This window comes from Panicum virgatum, chromosome 5N (genome assembly GCF_016808335.1).
Source record: "Panicum virgatum strain AP13 chromosome 5N, P.virgatum_v5, whole genome shotgun sequence".
Taxonomy (NCBI): domain Eukaryota; kingdom Viridiplantae; phylum Streptophyta; class Magnoliopsida; order Poales; family Poaceae; genus Panicum; species Panicum virgatum.
In genome coordinates, this window is record NC_053149.1 from 69,579,521 (window position 1) to 69,605,987 (window position 26,467).

Consider the following 26,467-nt stretch of genomic DNA (forward strand, 5'->3'; position numbering starts at 1 on the left):
TGCCAAGATAGGAGAAAAACTCTACCGGGGGAGGAAACAGCCCCACCATTTTTTCATTAAGAGGAAGCCACACCGGCTTACCCGGGTAGAGAAAACCCCCAAACCCTGGCCCATGCCCGAGAGGGCCAAGCCTCGCGGCGAGCACAGCGAGGGTTTTTTTTTACCTCAACAACCAGAAATTCGCTTCTGATGAGAATCGAACTCAGAACCTATTGGGGCGCGATGCTACTGGACCGGGCTAGCCAACTGGCCGCCCGGCCTTTCGCATCACAAGATAGGAGAATTGCTAGGTTTTAGGAGTAGTGGTCACAATGCAGGTTTCCTAGGTTGGACAGGGATATCCTCTGTAGTAGCTACAGTTGCACTTAAATCAGTGATGCATGAGTTGGGGTCCACATATCAATGACTCAACTGCACTGCAGGGAGAAGTACCATAGAAGATCTATTTCCCTTCAGGTTATAAGTATGGTGATTTTGTGATTGGTGGCCAGGGATTAGCAAAGCAATTGGGGAACATCAAACACACAAGATTGTGATTATTTTTTTTTTGGAAACAGACCAGGCAGACAAGATTGTGAAAAATGAAAAGTGAGCAACGCTGGGTTTGAAAAAGGAGATCGCTTATGCAATGGAGAAACAGGGAGCAGATATTTCAAATCCCTCCTTAAGAGTTCGTCATCACCCGTCGAACATCTCCAGGCTACTAAGTCAAGTACGAGTGGTGCACATGAGTGTGTATGCATACCACTCAGTTCGTTGTGCTGGTGCTGATGTTTGGTGCTAGAGTGATGTGAGAGAAAAATACTATTGATTGGCTGGTGGTTGGAGGCTGGTGCTAGAACTGTGTGAAAAAAAAATATTATTGGCTGGCTGGTGGAACCAAACAGCAAACAGAGTGGGCAATGATGGAGGGAGTCGTGATGGCCCAACCGTTGATATTTTTCCTTTCTCCGGTACGTACACATTTCCCCATTTGTTTAGCGAAGAGGCGGTGGACAGGGAGGAAAATACAATAAAAAACAAAAACTGCAGAGAATAAAAAGAAAAGCAGGAGCTAAAAAAAGAGGGGCGCGAGAGACGTGGTCCACCTGCCCACCCGGCGCCAACTCGGCGGTTGGTTGGTATATTTGTGGTGCCCCGGGGCGGTCAGCACCGCATTGCCGCCGCCTCCTCACCAGCCTCAAGGAAAGGGCAGGCGAGGCGAGGCCGAGGCCAAGCCGTCCCCTCCCTCCTCCTCCCCCGTTGCTTCAGTTCGTCCGTTGCGTCCCATTTCCTTCACCCCATATCTAATCCTGGACCGACCTGCAAGCAGCAGCGAGAGGAGAGGAGGAGACGTAGATATATAGATACATAGCCAGGGAGACTCGTCGGAGCTCCTCCGGGAAAGGAACTTCTCCGTGGGTCAGATCTTTCTTCGAGACGACCTGCAGGAGGAGGAGGATGCCTTCCAGAGCGATGAACCGGCTGCTCTTCGTCGAGTCGTCGTCCTCGTCCGGCGGCGGCGGCGGCGGCGGCAGGGAGGCCGAGCCGGCCGCGGCGGTGCTCTGCGCCCCGAGGCCGCGCAGGGCCCATGTCCACCCCTGCAGCGCCGACCTCATCCTCGGCCCGCCGCCCTTCCTGCTCGGCAACAACAAGGTACCGGGTCAAATCCACACCAACCCCTGTTCTTGCCTTGGAAAAAATCCCTCCTTTTGCCCCTTCCTGTTCGTGTTCTCTGACAAAGATCTCTTTTGTCTCTGTGCCATCACAGAGCAAGGAGGGCGGCAAGACCAAGGCGCCGGAGGCGGACGGCGACGAGGACGGGGGCTGGGCGCTGTTCGGCGGGTCGCCGCCGGCGCGCGCGGACAACCCGCTCGTGCACGACCCCCACTTCCTGCTCAACCAGCGCCACCCCGCTGACTCGTCGCCGTTGGAGCTCGGGATTTTTGACCACCAGAGCCGCAGCAACTACAGCCACCGCCCCACGTATATTAGCAGTAACAGCAGCAGCAACAGTTTTGCCCCGTCGTTCGCGCCGGCCGTGAGGATCCAGGGGTTCGACGTCGCCGCGTGCCGGAGCGCCCACTCCAACGGCGGCGGCCGCGTGCTGTCCGCCCGCGCGTGAGCGCGAGAGGCGGAGCGGAGCTCCGGCAGCCGGGGCGCCGCCGAACCCAGGGGGAACACCTCGAATCTTGTACAGTTTTCGCCGGCCGGCCGGCCGGCCGTCTTAGCTTACTACTACGCTTACGTGTGTTTTGTGGTATATACAGCAAACGCTTTTTATTGACAGCAGATCAGATCAGCATAGGATGTTGAGAGGGAGAGAGATCGTTAAGAAGAGGAGTAGATTGATGATCACTGATACACAGCAGGGGGATGGTCAAAGGGAGAGAGGAATTTTTTTTCTTATAAATTTTTTTCGCAGCAAGGTTTTCTCGTCTTGTGTTGTAAACTAGCATCTCTTGTTCGTTGTTCGGGCGCCCGTCCTGTAGATATAGATATCAATCAATGTTCTAGGTGAGGAGTCCGTCCTGGGATGGTAAACAAAGATGGCTTTTGCTTGCTTAAGCAAGCCGTGAAGCTACCGCCTCCATGTAACCATGGTTGTATGTATAAAGAACTGTGTACATAACATGATATGTAATCAAGAAGTCAATCATTTCTGAGCTGTTCATATCTTCTTTCTTTCTTTCTTTTTTGTCTACAAAAAAATCCGCTCGTGTTCGTGCAATCGTGCCATGCCTAGCTTAATGATGGGCATCATGGGAAAGAATGGTGGGTGGCTCAACTGGCAGCGCCCCTCCCACGGGAAATTCGGGATCCGGCTGGTTGGTGCCGGAGCAAGCAAATCGTTCCGTCCTGGACAGGCAGGCTGAGCTGTTCCGGACTCCAAACCAACTGAGATCCCTGGCTGCACTCTGTAGTAGTCGTAGACAGTGGGATGGGATGGAAATCAGCGAGCGGCCGGCGGGCGAGGGCGAACCCCACCCCCGTCGCCGGTCGCCGCTGCCCGCACGCGCCGTTGACTGACCGCCTCCTCGCCGTCCCGATCCGAGGAGCAGGCACGCCGCGCACACGACCGTGAGGAGGGGGGAGTGGCGTGGCGGCCTCGGCTTCGACGGTGCTCCATCCACCGCCGGACGGCGACCCGCTCTCGGCCTGCGACGCGCACGCCACCACGTCGCGCCGGCTGCGTCGCCGTCGGGCGCACACGCGGACGGCCGGACGGGCACCGGAGCGTCGAGCGTGTGGGAACGAACCCCGGCCCAGCCGCAACCGCCTTTTCCCCGCGCTAGGGCCACACGATTCACCGCGGCCGATCACGTGCCGGCCCACCCAACCCAAGGATCGCTGTGATTCGCATCCGCCGCGGCCGCGGACGAAGCTTCCCAGGAAGAAAGCGAGAAGGGGAGCAGGCAGGGCGCGGGCGGCAAGGCAAAGGCAGAGGAGGCGACGCCGCCGCCCGGGTGACGGTGACGGCCGTCTGCCCGGCGACAGAATCAACCAAGCAAGCAAGTCGTGCGCGCTTGTCTCTGCCTGCTCGCCTTGTTCTTGTTGTTGGTTTTACCATCATGTTAGTGTCATGTCTGTCTGGAGTGCATGGTTTTTTCCTACTGCTCCAACCCAGTGTTTTGTTTAGTTTTATTACTTAGTCCACCTGGTGAGCTTCTAAAGTCTGAATTTACCTCGTTCTTGCCTCTACTATGTCAGCTGTATACATAGTAGGTGTTTGCCTTTCCTTTTCATTTCTTTAAGAAGAGACAAATCTGAATTATGGACAAGCAAGGACAAATCTTGTTGTCAACTTAATCTGATGCAGAATCTAACACATGTATAGGAGTAGTTTTGAACTGTTCAAGTATTCAAAGGTTGGGCCGGGGTGTCAACAGCTACGATTATCCCCATTAGTCTGACCAGGCCATGAGGGGGCTTGACTACACAGCTTTGTCGCTGGTGATTCAAAAGGCAGGAAATGAAAGGCGAGTTTGTGCTCGCGTGCACTCTTGGGCCTTGTCCCACTAGTGTCCTGCCTGGACGGATGCATCCCCTGTTTCCGCGCTCCCCGATTCCTGTCGCCATCGCCTCCCACTTCCTGATTTCTTTTATCTATTCGGCAGGCGAGAAACGAGGGCGTTCTTCCAGGGAGATAGGTTATCCATCACCATTAAGTGCGGTGTGGCTGATAAATGATTGATGCTATCCTCCAGACCTAATGTACTGTACCATGATCCTCGGCAATGATTTCCCTTTTGTGAAAGAAAGTTGAGTTCATGCACTGGAAATTTTATCCTCGACACGGTCACTAAAGACTGGTACTAAATCTGTTTGGGAAAAAAGAGAGAAGAGATTCTACTCGTAACTCTGCTAATAAGTCCCTTGTTATTAACCCCAAATTACTGTAGATGATAAATATTCACTTCCTATTCGACTGCAAATCTAACGCGGCAAATATGCGATGAAGTATTTTTGAAATAAAGCCACCTCGATTGGAAGTTAAAAATTCAAGCATTCTCTTTGTTGTTTCTGTCGATCAAGTTAAAGCTCGAATTCAATTTAAGCAGGTCAAGCTCAAATACCATTGCCCCGGATTTGGACTTTGACATGTCGCCGGGGTGTTCTCAACTTCCACATACCTGCTCCGTCATCATCACTGTCATCATGGAACTGCTACCTGGATCACCATAATGGCTGTGTTCAGTTCCCACAAAATTTCCAAACTTTCCATCACATCGAAACATTAAATATAACAAATAATCCATGTATAGAGTACTAAATATAGGTAAATAAAAAAACTAATTGCATAGTTTTGATGTACGTTGCGAGACGAATCTTTTGAGCCTAGTTAGATCATGGTAGGAAAATATTTATCACAAACAAATGAAAAATGCTACAGTGTGATATAGTATCCGATGTGCCATTTTTCTCCCAAAATTTGGTGGATCTAAACACACCCAATATGTCATCCTGCAAGAAAATGGTTGGAGGCAACGCGTTAGCAACGCCGATATACTGCTTCTGTGCCACAACGTCACACATACAAATCTTTCTATCGACTGTCAGACTGTGACATGCTTATAAATAAAGCAAACGAGAAACACTAAGCTTATCCCTTTCGATTGGAACTTCACATAGAAATTGCCTGCTTATCCAAGGAGTATGCTAAATAGAGGATACATGCAAATAAGGTAGCTAGAAATTAGAATCGGCACTAAGCTACAGGATACAAGCACATCTGGCAATGGCAAGTGGAGTTTCATGTGGGATTAGTCAAATGCAGTCAAGCACAGCTCAGATGATCTGGTTGCCATCACCTTTAGCAGTTTAGCGTGCTTGAAATTGCCACGTGGGTGACCTAAAGGAAGAGCGATTCACTTAGAGCGAAAACGAAATGGAATACAGGGGGAAAGAACAAAGCAGGAAAAGCCCACTTGTAAAAGACAAGAGACAGCCTTCGGAATTCCACTACAATTGCAGCATAATTCCTGAGGGGCCACTTGTGTACTATGTACTAGTATTTAAATTCCATAGTGTGACACTGAGAACGACATCCATTGACAACACCAATATCAACTAGAAGGTTGATATAAATACTACACTAAGGGAGTTCAGTCACAATTCACGGGGTCAGAATGACCAAATTCAGATATGAAAAATGTCAAGATCATTATAGGCTGATTTTTTTTTGAAACGTTACTTGTGCTATTGCCAGGTATTTTACAGGATTAAAACTGACCTTTTGCGGTCAGTCAGCTGGGAGTGTATCAAGCAGATGCCCACCTGAGTTGTCCTTACATCATACAGAATTCATATGATATATTCTCTTTGGAGACATCTGATAAAATTGGAATTCATATGATATATTGTGTTTCTTTTCCTGAAGAGCAACAAGAATTTCACAGCATGAAAATTCTATGAGTGAAGACGTGAAAATTAAATTTGGGGTTTTCACAGTGAAAATTGCAATAACTGAGCAATGGAAAAAAGATTAGTTTATGTGCTATTGAAAAGGAGGGTGTTGGCCACAGCCCACAAGTCAAAGGAAGCAAAAGCTACCGCGAAAAAAAAAAGGGAAGCAAAACCTGAAGGCCCAGTAAACTCCTAAAAAATGGGCTTTATAGCCCAGTAGCTGTGCGTGTTCGTCTATCCGAACCAGTAGCCCACTGGATTCGCTAAAATCGCCTAGTTGGCTACCATCATGTGCGCTTCCTACCTTTACAATAGTTTTGTCGATTATTTTCAAAAACAAAAAAAACAGGACGGCAACAAAGCCCACAACTGCTAATAGTCCTCATACCAAAACAGTTATGGGATTAACTTGGAATCCAACATTCAAATCCCAGCACGTGTTAATATGAGGTTAATTGGAACTGTAACGTAGATCACATCTGACAAGAAAAATCTACTTTTCACGGGAGGAAGTAAAACTCCTACTGTCTACACATACAGGTAGCTGCCATGCCGCTGCTCTTTAATTAAAGGAAAAGACGAACGAAAATTGGTCAAGGTTCAAGAAGGATGGCTGCAACCGGGGGGGGGGGGGGGGGGGGGTGGGGGGGAGTTTAGTTCCCAAAATTTTTTGGGTGAAAAGTTTTAGACAATGTTTGACCACTAATTAGAAGTATTAAACATAGATTAATTATAAAACTAATTATATGGATGGACGGGAAATCACGAGACGAATCTATTAAAACTAATTAATCTGTCATTAGAAGTTAGTTACTATAGCACGACATTGTCCAATTAGTCTTAAAAGAGTCGTCTCGCAATTTCACTCGGGGTCGTGGAATGTGTTTTATCAATTATTCACATTTAATACTCCTAATTAGTGGTCAAATATTGTCAGATACTTCTTACTGTAGCACTCAAAAATTTTTTGGAGGGAACTAAACGGGCTCTGGATCCGAAAGGAGACTGGATATATAACGGAGAGCATTTATGGCATCACTCGTACACACGACCAGCAAAAGGAACAACCCGTCAAAAGCAGGCGCTGAGCATGTCTAGCTAGCTTACGTACCGCTTCTTGATCTGTGCCAACCAAAGTAGATATCTTAATCGGCAAGCAAGGAACTCCCCAGTTTGTTCAATCGTAGTTTTATTACAGTGGAAGATTGGGAAAATAAGGAGAAAGATGCCAAGGCAGTTTCGTCAGTACAGCAAAGTCTTGTAACAGAATGCTGCATAGGCTGCACCTACAAAGTCATCACTAATTCGTCATTACGAGTTTTGCCAGAGCTCATCCAAGTACATCCTTTCTAAGCCTTGATAATGCAGTTAACACTAATTTTTTTAGAACGACAGCTGACACTATTCAAGACAAATTTCCACAGTACAGCTCACAAAGGAATTATAGAAAGTAGACTAATAGCATTAACATTATGGCGTTTACAAGTTCTTAGGCCTGGTTTAGATTCCAAAACGCAAAATGCAAAATTTTTGTAAATCGTTTGCATGATGTATTAAATATAGTCAAAAAATAAATCGCATTACACAAATGGACTGTGAATCGCGAGACAAATCTAATAAGTCTAATTAGGACGTGATTAGACACTAAATTGCTACAGTAATAGTACAGTAAACAAGCTCTAATAATGGATTAATTAAGCTCATTAGATTCGTCTCGTAGTTTACAGACGAAATCTGTAATTAGTTTTGTGATTAATCTATATTTAATACTTCAAATATTAAAGATTATTTTCCAAAAACATAAAAATGTAAAATGCAAAGTGAACTAAACACACCTTAATCCACTGGGCCATGCTACATGTACTATGAAAAGACTAAGCTTGGAAAGTTCAACCAGTACAACCAGTACTAGAAGCAGCCTAGTTGCCCAGACTTACCTTCCAAATTGCGCACATGGTCAAAGATCTTGTCCCATCAGTCAGGCCCTGTTTAGTTGAAAGTTGAAACGCAAAATTTTTTTGCGAAAAAATCTTGCTAATTTGAAGTACTAAATGAAATCTATTTACAAAACTTTTTGCACAGATGAGTTGTAAATCGCGAGACGAATCTAATGATGCTAATTAATCCATAATTAACATATGGTTACTGTAGCATCACTGTTGCAAAATCATAGATTAAGTAGGCTAATTAGATTTGTCTCGCGATTTACAACTCATTCATACAAAAAGTTTTGTAAATAGACTTCATTTAATACTCCATACATGTGTCGAAAGTGACTTTTTTTTTGCGTTTACGGAATAAGAACTAAACAGAGCCTCAGTCGCTGAGGCTGTCAATCCTTTCGAGGAATTCACATACTTGTTGTGAGTGGTATATTCCACATGCCACCATCACAAAGAGCTTTCCTCCAAACGGAGCCTGCTCGAGGAAGTCCACGGTGCACTCCAGCACGAAAGTGAGTTAAAACTACCAAGTTGCAAAGGAACACTAGGGCTCTGATATTTTCCAACTATAGCTGCTCATTGTATTGAAGATTCAAAGTCAATACTGTTGGCAGCATCTTTTGGGCCGTTGCACACTGTTCAAAGATCCCGTCTTCTTACGTATTGATAATGAAAATACAAACTTGCCTAAATGAACCTCTAAGTGCAACAATAGGAAAGCGAAGTTCGGAATATATGATAGGCAGCTGTGTAGGGTTTTTGTGACAATTAGAATTTCAATTTCAGAGTTGTAATAAATATGCTTATATTCTATATGCGTTGAAAAAACAAGTGTTATCAAAATTTTAAAATAGGCTTTGGACTTCTACAAAGGCCATGTTTAGTTCCTAAAATTTTTCAAAATTTCCCATCACATCGAGTTTTTGGACACATGCATAAAATATTAAATATAATTTTTAAAAATAACCAATTGCACAATTTAGCTGTAAATGATGAGATGAATTTTTTGAGCATAATTAGTTCATGATTGAACACTAATTACCAAATAAAAATGAAAGTGCTACAGTAGCCGAACCCAAAAAATTTCGCGAACTAAACACGCCAAAAAATGATCCGTATATCACTCAACATGATTTATTGATTTTTCTTTTAGTCATACATGTCGTCTATAGCTAGCTACATAGGATTTTTTTTCATTGTCAGTGAGTATATATGTGTAAAATTGGAACTGAAGTGCCCTGTTGCCGATGCTTATGGGAAGTTTTAGTGCAGCTTCACACTTACGAGTGACAACAACTGCTGATGAAGAAAAGTCACCATGCCCTCTGTAAGGATCGGGTGCTCTAGCATAAGAGGGGGAGGGGGTGAATTAGGTACTCTAAAAAAATTAGACATATGGCTTCAACTAGTTTCTAAAAAAAATTAGACCTATGGCCCCAACTAGTTTGCACAAAATTTAAACTAAAACAAACTATCTAGATGTGCAACTATGGTTGTTCTAGTGTGAAACCCCTATCCCAAAAGAGTTTAGCAACCTATAGCCTTTTCTATCGAGAAACTACTATATGAAAGTAAAGACATACAAATTACTAGTATGAAATGCGGAAGCTTAATGAGCGGGATAGGAGATAGCAAACTCTTGACGCGGGTATTTATCCCGTGGTTCGGTTAGCCACAAAGGCACACCTACATCCACGTTGTTGTAGTACTCATTAAGAGTATTGCTACTCGGCCACCAAGTCTCTTTCGTGAACACAATCACGGTCACCTTGGCCCCGGGTTTCACTAAGGAGCTTCTCCACAAAGGATGAGGGTCTCCACGTCCCCCGCACAAAGTGTTGTCGCCGCTCCACACCAAGTCGGAGGGTCGATGACGTTGCCGGCGAGCTTCACAGCTCCAAGGGGCCGGCACACCAAGCTCTTCTTTTGGTTCACTAAAGAACCACAACACAAAGGCTTAAGGCCTTGCAATCTCACTCACTAAGAGCTAATCTAGCACTCACACTTTACAAGGCTAGTGCTAAAGGCTAAGGATATGATCAATGGGCTCTTGTATGGCTTGGAGATGATCTTGGGTGTGTGTGTGACTTCCAGCAACTCCAGCAAGTTTCAAATGGCCGGGGGATGCCATATATATAGGCCTCCAAGTCGTGGAGCCGTTGCTCCAACGGTCAGCAGAAATCTGCGTACCATCGGATGAACCGATGCTTCTGCCAGGGATGGCGTCGGTTCATCCGGTCACTCTAAGCAACTGAAGTAGCCGTTGGCTTCACTGACACAGTTGCAGCGACTCCAGGGACCATCGGTTAGACCGATGCTTAGGGCGTCGGTTCAACCGGTCACACACAGCAACTGGACTAGCCGTTGGGCCTCCCTCTTTTGCTGACGTCAATGCACCGATGCTATGCTCCGATGCCTCGCCGGTTCAACCGGTGCTGAAGACTTGGCTCCTGCGCGCTTGACATCGTCTCTGGAAAATGGTACGTTGAATGCACCGATGCCTATCTTGAAGCCGTCGGTTCAACCGGTGCTTCACTTGATCTTCACATGATCTCCAGAGGCGCACAGACTTGTGCCAATAGCCTGGCCGTCGGATCATCCGGCAACCATCGGATGCACCGATGCCTATAGCATCGGTTCTTCCGGTGCTATTGATTTCAGTAGAACTCGTCCAATTCAGTGTTTCTTTGAGTTCTTTCTTCGTGTTTTGCTTTGCATGGCCTTTTTACTTCATCCCTGGGATCTAGAAATGTTCACTTAACAATATCATTAGTCCCATTGATTGCGTTGTTATTCGATCACCAAAATCACTCGAAATGGCATAAATGGTGCCATGTTCGTTACACCCTCCCACCCATCCACGTTCCTGGCTTATGTAAAGCATATCACAAGATTCATGGCTGCAGCGTTGAATGAAGACTTTGGCAAGTGAAGCGAATGATAACAGCATCTGACTTTAACAGCACGCAATGAGAAATCTGTTTGTCACACGAGCATCCTGTCTATCCCAGAAGATGTTCATACTGGTCTTTGAAAAAGGAGAGAAAGCGCACGTTCATACTCCAGCATTGTAAGCCAGGCATTTACGGCGGCAAGAAAATAACTGCCTGGTATCATGCTTGCCCCCTCCCAGTACGCCTATAAAAGCCAACTTATGGAAAATAAAACAAAAGGTCAGCCAGAGCAAGACTCCATACCTTGGAGATGGCTGAACCTCAGCACACAAGCAGCAATGGAGCTGCTCATGGTGATGCCGACCCACAATATGCATCAGAGAAAATGCCACCAAAGAGGTTACAGAGATTCGATTCACTTCATATGGAGGCTGGAAAGATCCCTGGTGTATCAACACATGCAGCCAAGGTATGTTCTCCAGTTACTCTTCTTCAATTAGACAATGATCCTTCAATTGCTTGAAGTTGAATAACTGCAAGGACATTTTTTTTATTCTCATCAATTTAAGCAGATTTTCAAAGTATATTTTCATACAAAGGTATCATTTTGCACAAAACTGTCTAGACGATATATGTTTAGTTTTGTAAAGCATGGTTCTGCTAACACCTGAAGTAATCATTGAATTATCATGTCCAGCACCATCTTATGTGAACAAACTAAGCATACCACTGTAGCAGCTACTTAGTCATCTAAGGATTGAATGATTAAAAGCATATGGTCTGTTTTTTTTTTGAGCTAAACACAATCTGATTCGAAGTTTGCACTTTAATACCAAAGGCTGGCTGGGCAACCACACTACATTTCGCATTCCAGAGCATAGGTGTGGTTTATGGCGACATGGGGACTTCTCCTCTCTACGTTTTCTCCAGCACCTTTACAGATGGGATCAACAACACAGATGACCTCCTTGGAGTCACGTCTCTAATTATCTACACTGTGATTCTCCTTCCGTTGATAAAATATTGTTTTATTGTCCTGCGAGCTAATGACAACGGTGATGGTAAGTAAATAAGCTCCATATGCCCAAAAATCTTCTCGATGCAACTTCTAGTATGCCTACAGACAAGCATTTTTAAGAACTGGAAAAGAAAATGCTTTTTTTACCATTTACGATCAATAAAATTGCTTAAAAAGAATGTTAAAAAATATAGAAATGAATGGAGAATGGTCACAAAGGGCCAGATGAGTGAAAAATTGATAAATCAACTAGACTTGAAGTCTCCATCACAATATCTTTTTTGTTTTTTTTTAAATTTTTAAAAACATTGTAGGTTACCTTTAATGAAGACATTAAACATAAGAATATGTAAGTATGTCCGTGAGCATCAAGCACACAATTTGCTAAGAAAAATTTAAAAGTACCAAAGTCAAACATCATTATTTGTTTCATGGGAGAGGTTGACATGTATTATCAATTAATAATATTGCAGGAGGCACATTTGCACTTTATTCATTGATATCACGGTATGCTAGGATTAGCTTGATACCTAATCAGCAGGCTGAAGATGCAATGGTCTCTCGCTACAAGTTAGAGTCCCCCACAAATCGTACCAAGAGGGCTCATTGGATCAAGAACAAGATGGAAAACAGTCCAAAATTTAAGGTCATGCTTTTCCTAGTAACAGTCCTGGCAACATCCATGGTAATTGGTGATGGTGTTCTAACCCCATGTATCTCAGGTGAGTTCAGTCTCCTTTCTTTTGCTCATATCTGGTAAGAAATGTTGCATACAGTGGATAGTTGAATACATGTGGATTCTTCAAATAAATAAATAAATCATGATATCACTCTAATGAACTAATTCCACACCATACACTAATGCTCGAAGTGTCCTCTGAGTTCAAATATGAAAGAGGAAAACTGTCAATCAGAATAACAAAACAGAGAGCTATTATCCTACTACTGACAGGCGATGCATGTTCATTGGCCAATATAATATATTCATAAGGATTGTTTTTCAAAAAGAAACCCATAAATATTTCTTTTGCAGTGCTTAGTGCAGTTGGGGGGATCAAGCAAAAAGCAACAACCCTGACTCAAGGTACACCAATCTATGCATCATGCCAGCGAGATACGGCAGTTTAAATAACTTTACAATTCACAAAGACAACTTAATCTGACATTTTTTGACCAATCAACAGGACAGATTGCTGGCATAGCAATAGCCATTTTGATTGTCCTCTTTCTTGTTCAGCGCTTTGGCACAGACAAAGTTGGGTACACATTTGCCCCTGTAATCTTGACATGGTTCATGTTAATTGCTGGTATTGGAATTTATAATTTGACCAAACATGATACCGGTGTTCTGAAAGCATTCAATCCGAAATATATCGTGGACTATTTCAAAAGAAATGGAAAACAGGGATGGATTTCTCTAGGAGGGGTTATTTTATGCATTACAGGTACTTTTACTCCCAGAATCCATGATAGAGCTCTGCAACATACCCTGATCTCTATGAGTTCACCTTAATATTTTGCTAGCAACAAAACATGGAAATTTTTATCAAAAGTTTTGTAATGAGCATTACATTTTTATAAAACAGGAACAGAAGCTATGTTTGCCGACCTTGGTCACTTCAATGTTAGAGCCATTCAGGTAATTAATGACTTCTCCCAAGTCTGAGCCATTTATTTTCTGAATGTATGTGCACAAAAACTGAGCCATGGAGGAAACAGATTCCAGCAAGCTGTGCTTGTGGAGAAAACAATCCTAAAAAGCGAAATACTATTCCATCTTCTAATAGAAATAGTTTGAAGCTTGAAATTCAAAATTTCTAGCTTTCTATGTTGCTTCAGCTAGATATTTATGACAAAGTTTAATTGCACTGCAGATTGGCTTCTCAGTAGTTCTGTTCCCTTCAGTACTGCTGGCATACATTGGACAAGCTGCATATCTTCGTGTCTACCCGGAAAATGTTGCAAATACATTCTACAAATCAATTCCAGGTAAGAGCATATAATAATTAACTAAGGAATGGAATGGATTAGGGATTGATGATTAAATCTAATGCGAACTCATGTACTTTGTTGCCAGGTCCATTATATTGGCCAACATTTGTGGTGGCTGTAGCTGCTGCTATAATTGCAAGCCAAGCTATGATATCTGGTGCCTTTGCAATTATTGCTCAATCCCAAGTTCTAGGTTGCTTTCCACGTGTTCGTGTGACCCACACATCAACAAAGTATGAAGGACAAGTCTACATCCCAGAGATCAACTATGCATTGATGATTTTATGTGTAGCTGTTACAGCTATTTTCCAAACAACAGAAAAGATTGGCAATGCATATGGTAAATTCTCAACTCTAGACAAGTATCCCTCCCAACATATAAAGTAGGAAATTAATAATTCAGTATCCGAAGAATCATTTTAAATGATATAATTTTTCTTTGGCAATAATCTGATTAGTGGCTTAGTGCAGTTTTCTATTAGTCGTTCATAACATGTATCTATTGCTTGAAGTTATTTAACATCAAATGGACTTCAATACTAAAAGATGCACTAAAGTTGCTTCCAACTTGATATGCACTCTCATATATCTGCCTTAGATTGTAAACAGATAGGTTATTATTCCATCAGTACCAAAAGGCGAAAGCAGAACAAATGAAACCATCGTAGATTGTTAACGATCTAGTAGCCCCAAAGTAAGATGTGCTAGTGTGTGAATGAAGACAATTTGATTATATATAAAAAATAGTGCAATTTTCAATGGCATGGTGATCTGTTAGTTTTTTGTTAGAGCAAGTAGGGGGCTGATCTGCTAGCTTATCCTGATAATGTAAGATACCATAAAAGAATGATAAACATCCCTAAATACATCATCTTATTCAATCCATAAATTATCAGTTGCTTATATGATCAGATATTCATACCATCATCATATTATGCAGGTATTGCTGTTGTCTTTGTGATGTTTATAACAACACTTCTAGTCACTTTAGTAATGGTTATGATATGGAAGACAAGCCTGCTATGGATTGCACTCTTTCTAGTAATATTTGGTGGAGCAGAGCTCATATATTTATCCTCAGCATTCTACAAGTTTACTCAAGGTGGGTACTTGCCGCTGGTTTTTGCAGCGATCTTAATGTTTATAATGGCCACGTGGCACTATGTCCATGTTCACCGATACAACTATGAGCTCCAAAACAAAGTCTCAAGTAACTATATGGCAGAATTGGCCTCAAGGCAAAATCTGGCCAGGTTGCCAGGAATAGGCTTTTTGTACTCTGAGCTTGTGCAAGGCATCCCACCCATACTTCCTCACTTGGTAGAGAGAGTACCTTGCATCCATTCAGTTCTAGTGATTATCTCAATAAAGTATTTACCGATCAGTAAGATAGAAACAAGCGAACGGTTCCTGTTCCGATATGTGGAGCCAACAGATTACAGGGTATTTCGATGTGTGGTGCGTTATGGATACAATGATAAAGTAGAAGATCCAGGAGAATTCGAGGGCTTACTAATTGAACATTTGAAACAATTCATACATGAAGAATCATTCTACAGCCAACGATATCATCTAACAGAAGAATTAGGAGACACAATAGAGCCTTCTGTCGGAGTTCAAGAGGCAAGATTGTCCAAAAGTTTTTCAGATAGAATCACAACTTCTCCACCAAATGGAAGCATCAATGAGATCCAAATAATACAGAAAGAGATGGAGGACGGTATTGTCCATATGCTAGGAGAAACTAATGTGGTGGCAGAGCCAAATGCATATTTCTTTAAGAAGATAATAGTCGACTATGCCTACAATTTCATGAGGAAGAACTTCAGGCAACCAGAGAAGATAACCTGTGTCCCTCATAACAGACTGTTACGGGTGGGAATGACATACGAGATCTAGAGCAATGCTAGACTTGGTAAAATACCATAATTTGGTAAACAAAAAACACCCAGGCAGTTAGATACTTGACAACTGAGTAGACCTTTTTTCAGTATCAAGCAAGGAAAGGCAAATGCTAAATGGTACAGGCAAGTAACCAGCATACTGGAGTGAATTTTAAAGGGATTGAAGGTTCTATATGCTTACAGATGGAGAAACTGGAAGAAAGCATGCATTGAGCATGTAATTGTGCTCCTAGTGGTATTGATCAATTGTTTTCTTTTGAAAACTAGTCTAAAGTGCATAACGCCACATGGTAAAATGGAGAACAACTAGTTCTTTTTTAAGTTAAATAATCCATTTAAGTATGCTCTTACAGATTGTATGTGGTGTTATATTGTTACTTCGTTAGTCCTAAAAACAGATGTGGGCAAATTCTTACTAAAAACAAACGGGCCCAACTCTGTTTCTAAAAGCAGATGCGGACAAAACACGCATCAGCTATTGGCACTGACTCAAGTCTCCAAATCAGCAAGCGATTGGGGAACTAAATCGACGTCTCTACCAACAGGATCAAACCATCTCACAAGTCCCGATCGAAAACAAACAAACATTACCACAGTGATAAAACAGAGCATCGAGACTGGACACGGGCATTTCATCAAACAGCTGAAAGGGAAGATGCAAAAAAACAAACAAACATTTGACGAGATCGTACCTTGGCATTTCATCAAACAGCTGAAAGGGAAAATGCAAAAAAAGCTGAAGCACCTTGACATTTGACGAGATCGTACCTTGGCATCCCACCCCCCGGCTGATTCACTTGCTCGATGAACCATTGCTACCTCGACTGGTACCCGATCCGCCACTTCGTTTCTGCGATTCATCAGAGTGCGTGCCCAGCAGATCGTGCCAGAGTTCGGATGCCAAAAAAAAAAAGGGAAATGGAACGGGGGGAAACCGCGGTGAGAGAGACAAGCTGACCAGCGATGATCAGAGAAAGCTGCCCCCCGCGAGGCGTGACCGAGAGACCGAAGTGATCGCCGCCGATTGCCGCGGAAGCGCGGTGGAGAGAGAAATTTCAGTCTCGCGCCGCGCCTGCGAAAAGGAAGCGCGGGCCGCGGGCGTCACGAAACGAAAATCTCGAAGCGCATTGATGATGTGGGCTTGGCCCGGAGGAAGTCCACGACACATGGGCGTCCTCTCTCCTCATCGGACTTGAGTCCGCTGCGCAGCGTGGTGCCGAGTTGCTGCTGGCTGCTGCTGCTCGCCCGCTGCCATGGCGCCCGCGTAGAACCGGCCGGAAGCCGCAGCGGGAGGGCATGTCGCCCCATGCGAGGAGCAATGGTGGACAGAAGCGAGTAGCGCGGTGGTATTGGGTCATGCCATTAAGATAGATTTTCTTCATGATCTAACTCGGGTCCATTGACCCTCCAGGTCTCCACAGTTGTTCACGGGCCCTTCTTGGGCCGTAACCGTAACACGACGGGCTTGCTTGGAGGCAATATGGTCCAATTCATCGTAATGCCGTGACGGTGATCGATGGTAGCAGCCGTTATCCTGACAGAAAGACACTGCTTCGCAGCAAGATTAGTAGCGGCGATCGACGTTTTTTTTTGTTATTTTTGCAGACTTTTTCACCAGGTGGAAATATATAGTCGCTTCGTGCAAATTCTGCCTGACCTTCCATGAAAAGAAAAGAACGGCCTGGACGAGAAATGGACAGCGCGGCAGCACTGACTCGGACAGTCAATCGACAGACGGTTCAGACCGACATGCATCGTCTGCTGTTCGTGGGGAGTCAGTCAGATTCCACGTCGCTTGTTGGTTACCGAGGACCGGGAGACCATGAGGCCACGTCGGGCAGACAGCCGCATCTAGCGACGCACAGCGTGCATGCATACCGATACAGAATCGGGCAGCTATGCTTTCAAACGAGTTGCTCTGCTTTGTTTAATAGTACTCCAATTTTTTGTGTTAATTCAATAATTAATTCACGACTCCAGACTCGAGAATTTGTTCTGTACACGAGTGTGGATTAGGTTGAGCTGCTGCTGCTATCATCAGCTACTATCATGGTACACATAATTAGCAGCAAAATAAAGTCGCGTCAAGATTTAAGACAGGCATGCAGTGGCCGCAGCTGTAGTAGTTGCTAGAACGAGTAGACCTGATCATTGCCCAGCTCCAGCCCAGTGCTGTTGCTGTGCGAGCTGCCGTGCACCAAACGACAGCGCTGCGCTGTCAGGTGGCCCTTTTTTTTTTTTGCCTTCGCATTGCTTCCCAGTTTCCAGTTTGTTTAGGTGCGGTGCCAAGGTCTCAAAGTGTAAAGCAAACACGACCTAATGTCGGGGAAGGACGCGCCAACGACGGCACTAATAATTGCCTGCCCCGCATGGATTGTTGGAATGATGGTTAGGCTGCGCCGCCGCGTTCTCCCGTGTTACTCGCTCAGCTGACGCGCCCCGCGCGCCCCGCTCGCCACCACGCGCCATGCTCGCCACGATCACGCGCATGCCGCGCTCGCCGCGCGCGTCTCGCGCCTGCTCGCCGCGCTCTGCGCGCCCGGCACGCACGCCATGCGTTGCCTGTAACCGAATGTGTATTGTACAACTATATATACCCATTCATGGGATCAATACAAGTGTGGTTGATCCAAAACTCTTTCTACATGGTATCGGTTACCTCTAGATCCTAGTTTCTAGCTTCCGCATCTCCTTCTCTCCGCCGCTCGCCGCGACGCCCCCATGGCGTCCGACACGCGCTCCTCCCCCGGCTCCTCCTCCGACGGCGACGTCTCCTCCCTCGTCGCCCCTGAACCTGCTCCAGCGAGCGTTGTGCAACAGATCAACATTCGCTAGCACGTTCCGGTGTCCCTCGACCTTCCCTCCGGCAACTATGGGCAATGGCGCTGCCTGTTCGAGTCGGTTCTCGGCAAGTTCGGGCTCGACCACTTCGTGCGTTCTGTGCCTCCCCTTGCCGAGCGCACCGCCGAGTGGCGGCAGATCGACCAGACGCTCATCAACTGGATCTACACCACCGTGAACAAAAGCGTCTTCGACATCGTCTATCGCCATCGCACCTCGACGTTCACCTTGTGGGGCGACGTCGAGGGGCTCTTCCTCGACAACAACCTGCACCGCGCCGTCTACCTTGAGGCCGAGCTCCACTCCGCCGTCCAGGGTGACTCTACGATCGACGAGTACTGCACCTCCCTCAAGCGGATCGCCGACAAGTTGCGCGACATCGGGCAGCCCGTCTCCGAGTCCAGCCAAGTTCTAAACCTCCTGCGCGGCCTCAACCCCAAGTACTGTCACGTCAAGCCGGTCATCACCTCCAAGCGGCCGCCGCACACCTTCCTGAGCGCACGGTCGTTCCTCGCGCTCGAAGAACTGCAGATGGCGTATGACGACAAGTTGGAGGCCGGTCACGCTCTCCTCGCCGCTCATGATGGCCATGGCGCGCCCGGTCAGTCTTCTTCCTCCCCTGGCGGATCGGGCTCTGGATCTCGCCAGAAGAACAAGTCCAAGCCCAGGAACAAGAAGTCTTCCGGCGGCGGTGGCTCCTCCGGCACCCCGCAACAGCAGCAGCCGCCACGCCCTGCGTCCCCTACGACGTCGTGGACGGCTGGGTACAACCCATGGACGGGCCTCGTCCAGGCATGGCCGATGCCTTTCCGTGCACCTGCTGCCGGCTTTATGGGCCCTCGACTGCCCTTTCCCAGCAGCAGGCCATGGCGGTGCACCACCAGCCCACGGCGCCCACGGTGCCCACGCTCCAGTTCCCGGCGCCGACTCCTGAACCCGGTGCTCAGCCCTGGGACATGCAGGCGCTCTACACCGCTCTCGGCTCCGCCGGCGTCGCCACCACTCCGCCCAGCGCCAGCGAGTGGTTCCTCGACACCGGCGCCAGCGCCCACATGACATCCACTGCTGGTAACCTTGTGCACACACACCCTCTTCCATACTCCACTTTTGTGACTGTCGGCAATGGTGCCCAGCTCTCGGTCACTCATACCGGCAGCCTTCCCATCCCGACTTCATCTCATCCCCTCTACCTCCACAATGTTCTTGTTACTCCCTCTCTTGTTAAGAATCTCATTTCCATCAAGCAATTGACTCGTGATAACAATGTCTCTGTTGAATTTGACTCCGATGGTTTCTCCATCAAGGATCCTCACACTCAGGCAGTGAAGGCCCACTGTAGGAGCACCGGCGACCTCTACCCTCTCCGGCTTGCACCTCACCAGTCCCTGCTCGCCACAGCCCATGCTTCGGTGGATCTTTGGCACTGCCGTCTAGGACATCCGGGATCACGAGTCCTCCAACAAGTCCTTCAAGATTTTCAATTTCAATGTAATAAATCTGTCGTGCACTCTTGTGACTCCTGTCATCTTGGCAAGAGCACACGGCTGCCTTTCTCTGATTCTCAGACTCAAACATATTTCCCTTTCCACATATTGCATTCGGACGTATGGACATCTCCCGTTTCAAGTCATTCTGGTTATAAGTATTATCTTGTGCTCCTAGATGACTTCACACATTACGTTTGGACGTTCCCTCTACGGCAGAAGTCCGACGTTCTCCCTGTTCTTCGCTCCTTCTTTGCCTACGTTCAAACACAATTTGGCCTCCCCGTTCTTGCCCTGCAGACAGACAACGGGAAGGAGTTCGACTCCTATGCCACGCACTCTTTGCTCGCCAGCATGGGGACCGTCTTTTGCCTTTCATGCCCGCACACGTCGCAGCAAAACGGCAAGGCCGAGCGCGTCTATGGACCCTTAACGATAGCATACGTACGTTGCTAATTCACAGTGCAGCTCCTCTTCAGTTTTGGGCAGAAGCTCTAAACACAGCCATGTACCTGCTCAACCGGCGTCCATGTCGCGCCACCGGCTCCATCACGCCTCACCAGCTACTCCTCAGTACGCCGGCCACGCTACGACGAGCTCCGGGTGTTCGGCTGCCTCTGCTACCCCAACACCTCAGCGACGACTACACACAAGCTCGCAACCAGGTCCATCGCGTGTGTCTTCTTGGGCTACCCGTCTGACCATCGCGGATACCGCTGCTACGACATCGCCTCTGGACACGTCTACACATCACGCCACGTTGTCTTCATCGAGCACACTTTCCCGTTCCACGACATGAAGTCGGCTTCCTCACCTGCGCCCACGACCACCAACGTCAACAACCCCTACCTCGACGACCCGCCTGTCGTCCACGCTCCGCGCCGCGCTCCCGCCCCGGCGTCCTCATCGTCTAGTGACCAGACGCCCCCGCACAGCGTGCTCGTCGCCGAGTCCACTGCGGCCACAGCACCTTCTGCCGTCGCCGACCACGCTGCACCGCCTACCGCGTCTGACATCAGCGCACCAGCTCTAGCCGTTAATCCTCCTCGCCACTCCATGGTGACTCGGGGCAAGGCTGGCATCGTCAAGCCGAACCCCAAGTATGCCTTCATTGCCCCCACCCCTGTGCTGTCCCCGGTGCCATCTTCCGTTCGTGTCGCCCTCCGCGATCCGAACTGGCAAGCCGCGATGCAGCAGGAATTCGACGCACTGAAGGGCAACCGCACCTGGACTCTCATTCCCCGGCCTCCTGGTGCCAAGGTCATCACCGGTAAATGGGTCTTCAAGCATAAACTCAACTCCGACGGGTCTCTCGAACGATACAAGGCACGTTGGGTCGTGCACGGTTTCCACCAGCGCCCCGGCATTGACTTCCAGGAAACATTCTCGCCTGTTGTCAAGCCAGCAACCATCCGCACCGTGCTCACCCTCGTTGCGTCCAAGAAGTGGCCGGCACATCAACTCGACGTCTCCAACGCCTTCCTCCACGGGAACATCTCCGAGCGCGTTCTCTATCAACAGCCGACCGGCTTCGAGGACGCCAGCCAGCCGGACGCGGTCTGCCTCCTCTCCCGGTCTCTCTACGGTCTTCGTTAGGTGCCACAAGCATGGTTCCAGCGCTTTGTTGAGCACGTCACCTCTCTCGGCTTCCGGCAGTCACGCTCCGACACGTCCCTCTTCGTGTACAGTCGGGATGGCGCCTCCGCATACCTTCTGTTATACGTGGACGACATGATCCTGTCGGCATCCAGCGACGCCTTGCTCCGTGACATCATCGCAAACCTTCGGTCTGCGTTCAAGGTGAAGGATCTCGGCCCGGTTCACTACTTCCTCGGCATCGACGTTCGCCGCACGCCGTCTGGCTTCGTCCTTAGCCAGGCCTCTTATGCTCGCAATGTTCTTGAACGCGCGGGCATGGGGAACTGCAAGCCAGCTCCGACTCCAGTTGACACCAAGGCCAAGCTCTCCAGCGGTGATGGCGAACTCATCAGCGACTCCACCTGGTACCGTAGCATCGCCGGCGGCCTGCAATACCTAACGCTCACACGGCCGGACATAGCATACGCGGTACAACAAGTCTGCCTCCACATGCACGCGCCACGGACAAGCCACGCTACGCTGCTCAAGCGCGTTCTACGCTACGTCAAGGGCACCACGCATCTCGGCCTTCATCTACACGGGACGGCCACGCCGACACTGACTGCCTACATGGACGCGGACTGGGCGGGCTGCCCCGACACCTGTCGGTCCACCTCCGGGTTCTGCATCTTCCTCGGCGACTCCCTTGTTTCTTGGTCCGCCAAGAGGCAGACCATCGTCTCCAGATCGAGCACAGAGGCGGAGAACCGTGGCGTCGCCAATGCCGTGGCCGAGTCCACCTAGCTTCGACAGCTTCTTCGCGAGCTCCGCTACGACGTCCCCAAGGCCACGGTTGCATACTGCGACAATGTCTCCAGCGTGTACATGGCGCGCAACCCCGTCCACCACCGGCGTACCAAGCACATCGAACTGGACATTCACTTTGTCTGTGAAAAAGTGGCGCTCGGCGAGCTTCGGGTGTTGCAGATTCCAAGTGATCGTCAGTTCACGGATGTCTTCACCAAGGGCCTTCCTACCGCCTTGTTTGAGGATTTCCGTTCCAGCCTTTGCGTCGGAGACACGACTGCTTCGACTGCGCGCGGGGGGGGGGGGGGGGGGGGGGCGTTGGAATGGTGGTTAGGCTGTGCCGCTGCGTTCTCCCGTGTGACTCGCTCAGCTGACGCGCGCCACGCTCGCCACGATCACGCGCATGCCGCGCTCGACGCGCTCTGCGCGCCCGGCACGCACGCCATGCGTTGCCTGTAACCGAATGTGTATTGTACAACTATATATACCCATTCATGGGATCAATACAAGTGTGGTTGATCCAAAACTCTTTCTACATGGATGATTGATGAGGAGGAGGATTATCCATTATCCACATTAATCATCAAGCACACGTCTTAATTCCGTTGTTAGCCATTCCATGGAAACAATAATAGTCTTGTCTCGTATGCTCGGCACAATCTTCACTGCTTGCTGGTGCAGGTCACGCATCATGGCACTTCACTTTTAGTCGCTAGTACGTTAAGAAAGTATTCAGAGACTGTCAGATGGATCGTGGTAGTTCCGAACTCTGAAGAAAACTTAGTTTCTCGTTTCTTGTTGTTATTGAAGGCCGAGACTACACTGTCACTGTTGCTTAACTGATGATGCGTGTTATGCGTGCCTCCACAAATTAACGCAGCAGCCCCTGCGTGCAGCTGTTGCCTTCAGTACTCATCTCAAAGACTAGCAAAGAAGATAATATAGTAGTAGTAGTAGTTAATTTCAGAAAGCAGAAAAGAAAAAGGATAGTACTCCGGCCCAGTACATTATACAAATCATGCGTTTTCCGGATGGCGATGAACAAGACACTTTTTAAGGTGGCAAAGCACTGTGTACTTGACATGCTTTATTTTTACACCATATGTTATATCCATGGATATTGATGAGGACATCAACACCAACGATACATCCACACCGGCACCGCCGCCGCTTGGACCCATTACTCGTGCTCGTGCCCGTCAACTCAATCATCGAGTAAGTTCATTCTTAACCTTGTGTTCATTATATTTATACAATGGAAACGCACGTACTCTTGTTTTGCTTAGGAATGATGGAGAGGATAAGAAGAGGAGCGGCTTTGCGTGGACTGGTTTCGGACAGCAAGACAGCACCAACTTGTAATAGCGCCCACGACTTCATCCGGAATTCGTTTGGGGCGTTCAAGTACTTCATGGAAAGCTTATGAAGTCTACTTTCAGATGGATCCAACCTCATCATCAGATTCGTACGGAGCTAAGAATTATCGTCAAAATGATGTTCGGACGTCCATACTTGGGCTGAGTCTTTTGTATCTCATCCAGCCCACTAGGGGCCATTTTAAGTTTGGGTTTCGTGTTCAGCACCCTCTTGGCTGCTCTCCCCCCTATATAAACCAGTAGCAGCCACCAGAAAACACTTGGGTTTTGTTTTCATGAACTATCACTTGCTACTTCTCCTGGAGCGCACGTGCTGATCCAGCCGCCTGTCTCTTTGTATTCGGAACCCTACTTTTGTTCAACCCAGGCTGAGTTCTTGTTATTTCTCTTGCGATTTCAGTCCTTATTCACTTGTTCTTGCGAGTTTCTTCGATTTGCTTGCAGGTTCAAGGTTTGTTCTTGGTACAACAAGAACAACACAAATTGGAGGCGGTGTAACTGTCGCTAAGATGCAGCGCAGCCCTTGTGGTGTTGTAGTCGGGCAGCACAACGTCGATTCTCCTCAAATCGAGTTATCCCCCCACTCTCATTGAAAGATCGGGAACTAACCCCAGCGGGTTCTATCAGATATGATCTATCATTTATCTTATGACTACATACTATTATTGCTATACAAATTAAAGAACAGACATAGAAGATGTGATGGAAAAAAGGGTGTGCAGGTATATACACTATTGTTGTATAAATTAAAAAACAAATATACCCTCTCTGTTCTGAAATGTAAGTCATTCTGGCATTTTACCAGATTTATTGAACATTCTCTGAACCTAGAAAAACTGTATGTCCAGATTCATTGAATATTCTATGAATCTGGATACAGTAAAACACTCCCAGGATGACTTACATTTCAGGACGGAGGAAATATATAGAAGATGTGATGGAAAAAAGGGTGTGCAAGTATGTGTTACGCAACTAACTGAAATTATTAATCTGTCCCAGCAACCAAAACCAGCATGGGGGCTAATCAACATCTTTCCTTACAATACGTACACATACATACATGCAAAACGTGGGCACGTTACAAACTATTGTAGATGTAGTAGTTCTGTACTTGTCTACATGCATTGCTGTACAAACATTCCTTGCATGCACACCACGCCAAGCAAGCAATTCCGGCGAGGGCCGGCGTGATCGATCACGCGGCGGACTCCTGCATGTACGGGAGCAGCGCGACGGTGTTCTGGCGGCGGAGCTGGTCGTAGAAGCGGCGGATGAACTCCTCCACCTCGTCGTCCACGGCCTGGGCGCCGGCGCCCCCTTCGTCCTCCGATGAGTAGTTGGACACCCGCACCGAGAATGCGCCGTCGCCGCCGCCGAGCTGCAGCGCGGGCGACGCGCAGCAGTAGGACGACTGATCCTCTGCAGCTGGCTCCCCCGGCGCGAGCTCCCGCAGTAGGATCCCCGGCGACGACGGCGCGGGGGATGCGGCGGCGGCGGCGTAGTACTCGATCCTGCCGACGGGCGCGGGCTGCAGGGAGGAGCCGTGTACGTAGCGGCCGTCGTCCTCCTGGGCCACCGCGCCGAGGCAGGGGAAGTAGGCGAGGTGGCGCCTGCTGGACGCCGAGAAGCCGGCGGCGGCGGGGTCCGGGCTGTTGCTGCAGGAGAACTCGTAGTCGCGGCGGCGCAGCGCGTTGCTGCCGTGGTGGTGGGAGAGGAGCGCGGCGACGGTGCGCGGCACGGCCTTGTTGCGGCGCTTGATGAGGAGGTGCATGCCGAGGAGGAGCTTGCGCTTGTTGGAGAGCAGGCCCTTGCGCGCCATGAAGAAGATCGCGCGCAGGTAGCTCCACATCCGCTTCCCCACCGCCGGCGCCGCGGGCACCTCCATTAATGACCGCTGTAGGTATAGGAGGAGAGGGGGAGTGGTCGGACAGGAGGCTCGATCAATGTCATGCACGAGCAGGCGGAGCAGCAGGGCGTGGGATCGGATCGGAGGAGAGGTAGCCGATGGGCGCGCGGCTTGTGGAGGCTGTGGTGGCGGTAGGGTCGTGGTGTTTGGCAATGGGTGTTGCCGGGCTGGGTGGTGGAGGTATATATAACGTAAACCCCGGCGGCCGGGCACGGCAGGAAGGAAGCTGTAGCTCGCTTAGCCTGGAAGGCATGGCCGCGCGCGTCTGAGACGGACGGTGAGGCGGCGGTGGCCCGCCGGGGAGCGACATAATGGATATATGGATGGATATTTCCGTCGCGTTATCGGTTGGTTGGTAGGTGCGTTGTGGCGCTTCTGATTGGAGTGGATGCCGCCTTTTTCTCTCCTGCTGCGGCCGCTTTGCGTGCGCCGCCGGTTCCGAGTTTCCGACGCTTGCTTTGCGGCGCTCCCGCCGGCCACCCCAACCGCCGCTCGCATTGCACATTTGCACGGGCCAAAGCACGGCAGGGGATTGGTACGGATCATGCGTGCTCTGATCGGCCTGGCTAGCTCTCCGGACGACTGAATCAGGATTCGGGAAGCTCCAGCGGCCTCCCACGGGCCCCCCTTTCTCGTTCTTTTCTTTGCAACCGGCCGGCGGGCCGGGCTGTCTGCCCGTGCCTGATTCGTTCGCGGTTATTAGTTTTGGGTCACGGTTCGAGATGAAAGCTGCAGGACACGCACTTGCACGGCAGCAACTAATCGACTCTTGTGCCGCATGTGAATGTTTCCGGTCGTCGTCACGCGTCCTGGCGATGGAGAGTCGTATGTAGTAGCG

At 48.3% G+C, this 26,467-nt stretch overlaps 4 protein-coding genes and 3 long non-coding RNA genes across 11 annotated transcripts; 3 read left to right on the forward strand and 4 right to left on the reverse strand.

The window, feature by feature from the left end:
• The first annotated feature begins 1,123 nt into the window (after nt 1-1,123).
• Nucleotides 1,124-2,653, forward strand: LOC120673538. Of its 3 annotated transcripts, XR_005674679.1 has the most exons (3): nt 1,124-1,635; nt 1,751-2,160; nt 2,208-2,653. XR_005674679.1 is itself a non-coding variant. In XM_039954417.1 (2 exons), the coding sequence occupies exons 1-2, from the start codon at nt 1,441-1,443 to the stop codon at nt 2,102-2,104; spliced, it is 549 nt and encodes a 182-aa protein (XP_039810351.1). In that variant the 5' UTR covers nt 1,124-1,440; the 3' UTR covers nt 2,105-2,653. The 3 variants fall into 3 exon arrangements, 2 of the variants coding, with proteins under 2 accessions (XP_039810351.1, XP_039810352.1); XM_039954417.1 differs by having other exon boundaries at nt 1,751-2,653; XM_039954418.1 differs by having other exon boundaries at nt 1,126-1,631; nt 1,750-2,653.
• A 2,111-nt stretch (nt 2,654-4,764) lies between these two features.
• LOC120673539 lies at nt 4,765-6,165 on the reverse strand. The gene is made up of 2 exons (XR_005674680.1): nt 5,714-6,165; nt 4,765-4,944 (listed from the first exon to the last, which is right to left on the reverse strand). It is a non-coding gene; the product is annotated as an uncharacterized LOC120673539 (long non-coding RNA).
• Nucleotides 6,166-6,875: 710 nt separating this feature from the next.
• Nucleotides 6,876-7,880, reverse strand: LOC120673170. The gene is made up of 2 exons (XR_005674541.1): nt 7,824-7,880; nt 6,876-7,172 (listed from the first exon to the last, which is right to left on the reverse strand). It is a non-coding gene; the product is annotated as an uncharacterized LOC120673170 (long non-coding RNA).
• A 2,878-nt stretch (nt 7,881-10,758) lies between these two features.
• LOC120673169 lies at nt 10,759-17,003 on the reverse strand. Of its 3 annotated transcripts, XR_005674539.1 has the most exons (4): nt 16,596-16,981; nt 16,406-16,487; nt 12,272-12,494; nt 10,759-11,256 (listed from the first exon to the last, which is right to left on the reverse strand). It is a non-coding gene; the product is annotated as an uncharacterized LOC120673169 (long non-coding RNA). The 3 variants fall into 3 exon arrangements; XR_005674538.1 differs by having other exon boundaries at nt 16,406-16,979; XR_005674540.1 differs by lacking the exon at nt 12,272-12,494 and having other exon boundaries at nt 16,406-17,003.
• On the forward strand, nt 11,002-15,989 carry LOC120673168 (potassium transporter 5-like). The gene is made up of 9 exons (XM_039953892.1): nt 11,002-11,192; nt 11,562-11,784; nt 12,215-12,463; nt 12,775-12,825; nt 12,926-13,186; nt 13,328-13,380; nt 13,616-13,730; nt 13,819-14,073; nt 14,674-15,989. The coding sequence occupies exons 1-9, from the start codon at nt 11,034-11,036 to the stop codon at nt 15,630-15,632; spliced, it is 2,325 nt and encodes a 774-aa protein (XP_039809826.1). The 5' UTR covers nt 11,002-11,033; the 3' UTR covers nt 15,633-15,989.
• Nucleotides 17,004-21,693: 4,690 nt separating the features above from the next.
• LOC120675116 (uncharacterized mitochondrial protein AtMg00810-like) lies at nt 21,694-22,344 on the forward strand. The gene has a single exon (XM_039956205.1). It carries the CDS (start codon nt 21,694-21,696, stop codon nt 22,342-22,344), a length of 651 nt encoding a protein of 216 aa, XP_039812139.1.
• Nucleotides 22,345-24,695: 2,351 nt separating this feature from the next.
• LOC120672227 lies at nt 24,696-25,868 on the reverse strand. Its single transcript, XM_039952550.1, has one exon. It carries the CDS (start codon nt 25,606-25,608, stop codon nt 24,919-24,921), a length of 690 nt encoding a protein of 229 aa, XP_039808484.1. The 5' UTR covers nt 25,609-25,868; the 3' UTR covers nt 24,696-24,918.
• Between the last annotated feature and the right edge of the window lie 599 nt (nt 25,869-26,467).

Excerpts from the sequence above, each read along its gene's own strand:
- LOC120673538 (XM_039954417.1), top strand. The coding sequence starts at position 1,441 with ATGCCTTCCAGAGCGATGAACCGGCTGCTCTTCGTCGAGTCGTCGTCC. Across the intron at positions 1,636-1,750 it reads TCCTGCTCGGCAACAACAAG|AGCAAGGAGGGCGGCAAGAC; the intron begins GTACCGGGTCAA and ends GTGCCATCACAG.
- LOC120673168 (XM_039953892.1), top strand. The coding sequence starts at position 11,034 with ATGGCTGAACCTCAGCACACAAGCAGCAATGGAGCTGCTCATGGTGAT. Across the intron at positions 13,381-13,615 it reads TCAATGTTAGAGCCATTCAG|ATTGGCTTCTCAGTAGTTCT; the intron begins GTAATTAATGAC and ends ATTGCACTGCAG. Across the intron at positions 13,731-13,818 it reads ATTCTACAAATCAATTCCAG|GTCCATTATATTGGCCAACA; the intron begins GTAAGAGCATAT and ends CTTTGTTGCCAG.
- LOC120675116 (XM_039956205.1), top strand. The coding sequence starts at position 21,694 with ATGATCCTGTCGGCATCCAGCGACGCCTTGCTCCGTGACATCATCGCA.
- LOC120672227 (XM_039952550.1), bottom strand. The coding sequence starts at position 25,608 with ATGGAGGTGCCCGCGGCGCCGGCGGTGGGGAAGCGGATGTGGAGCTAC.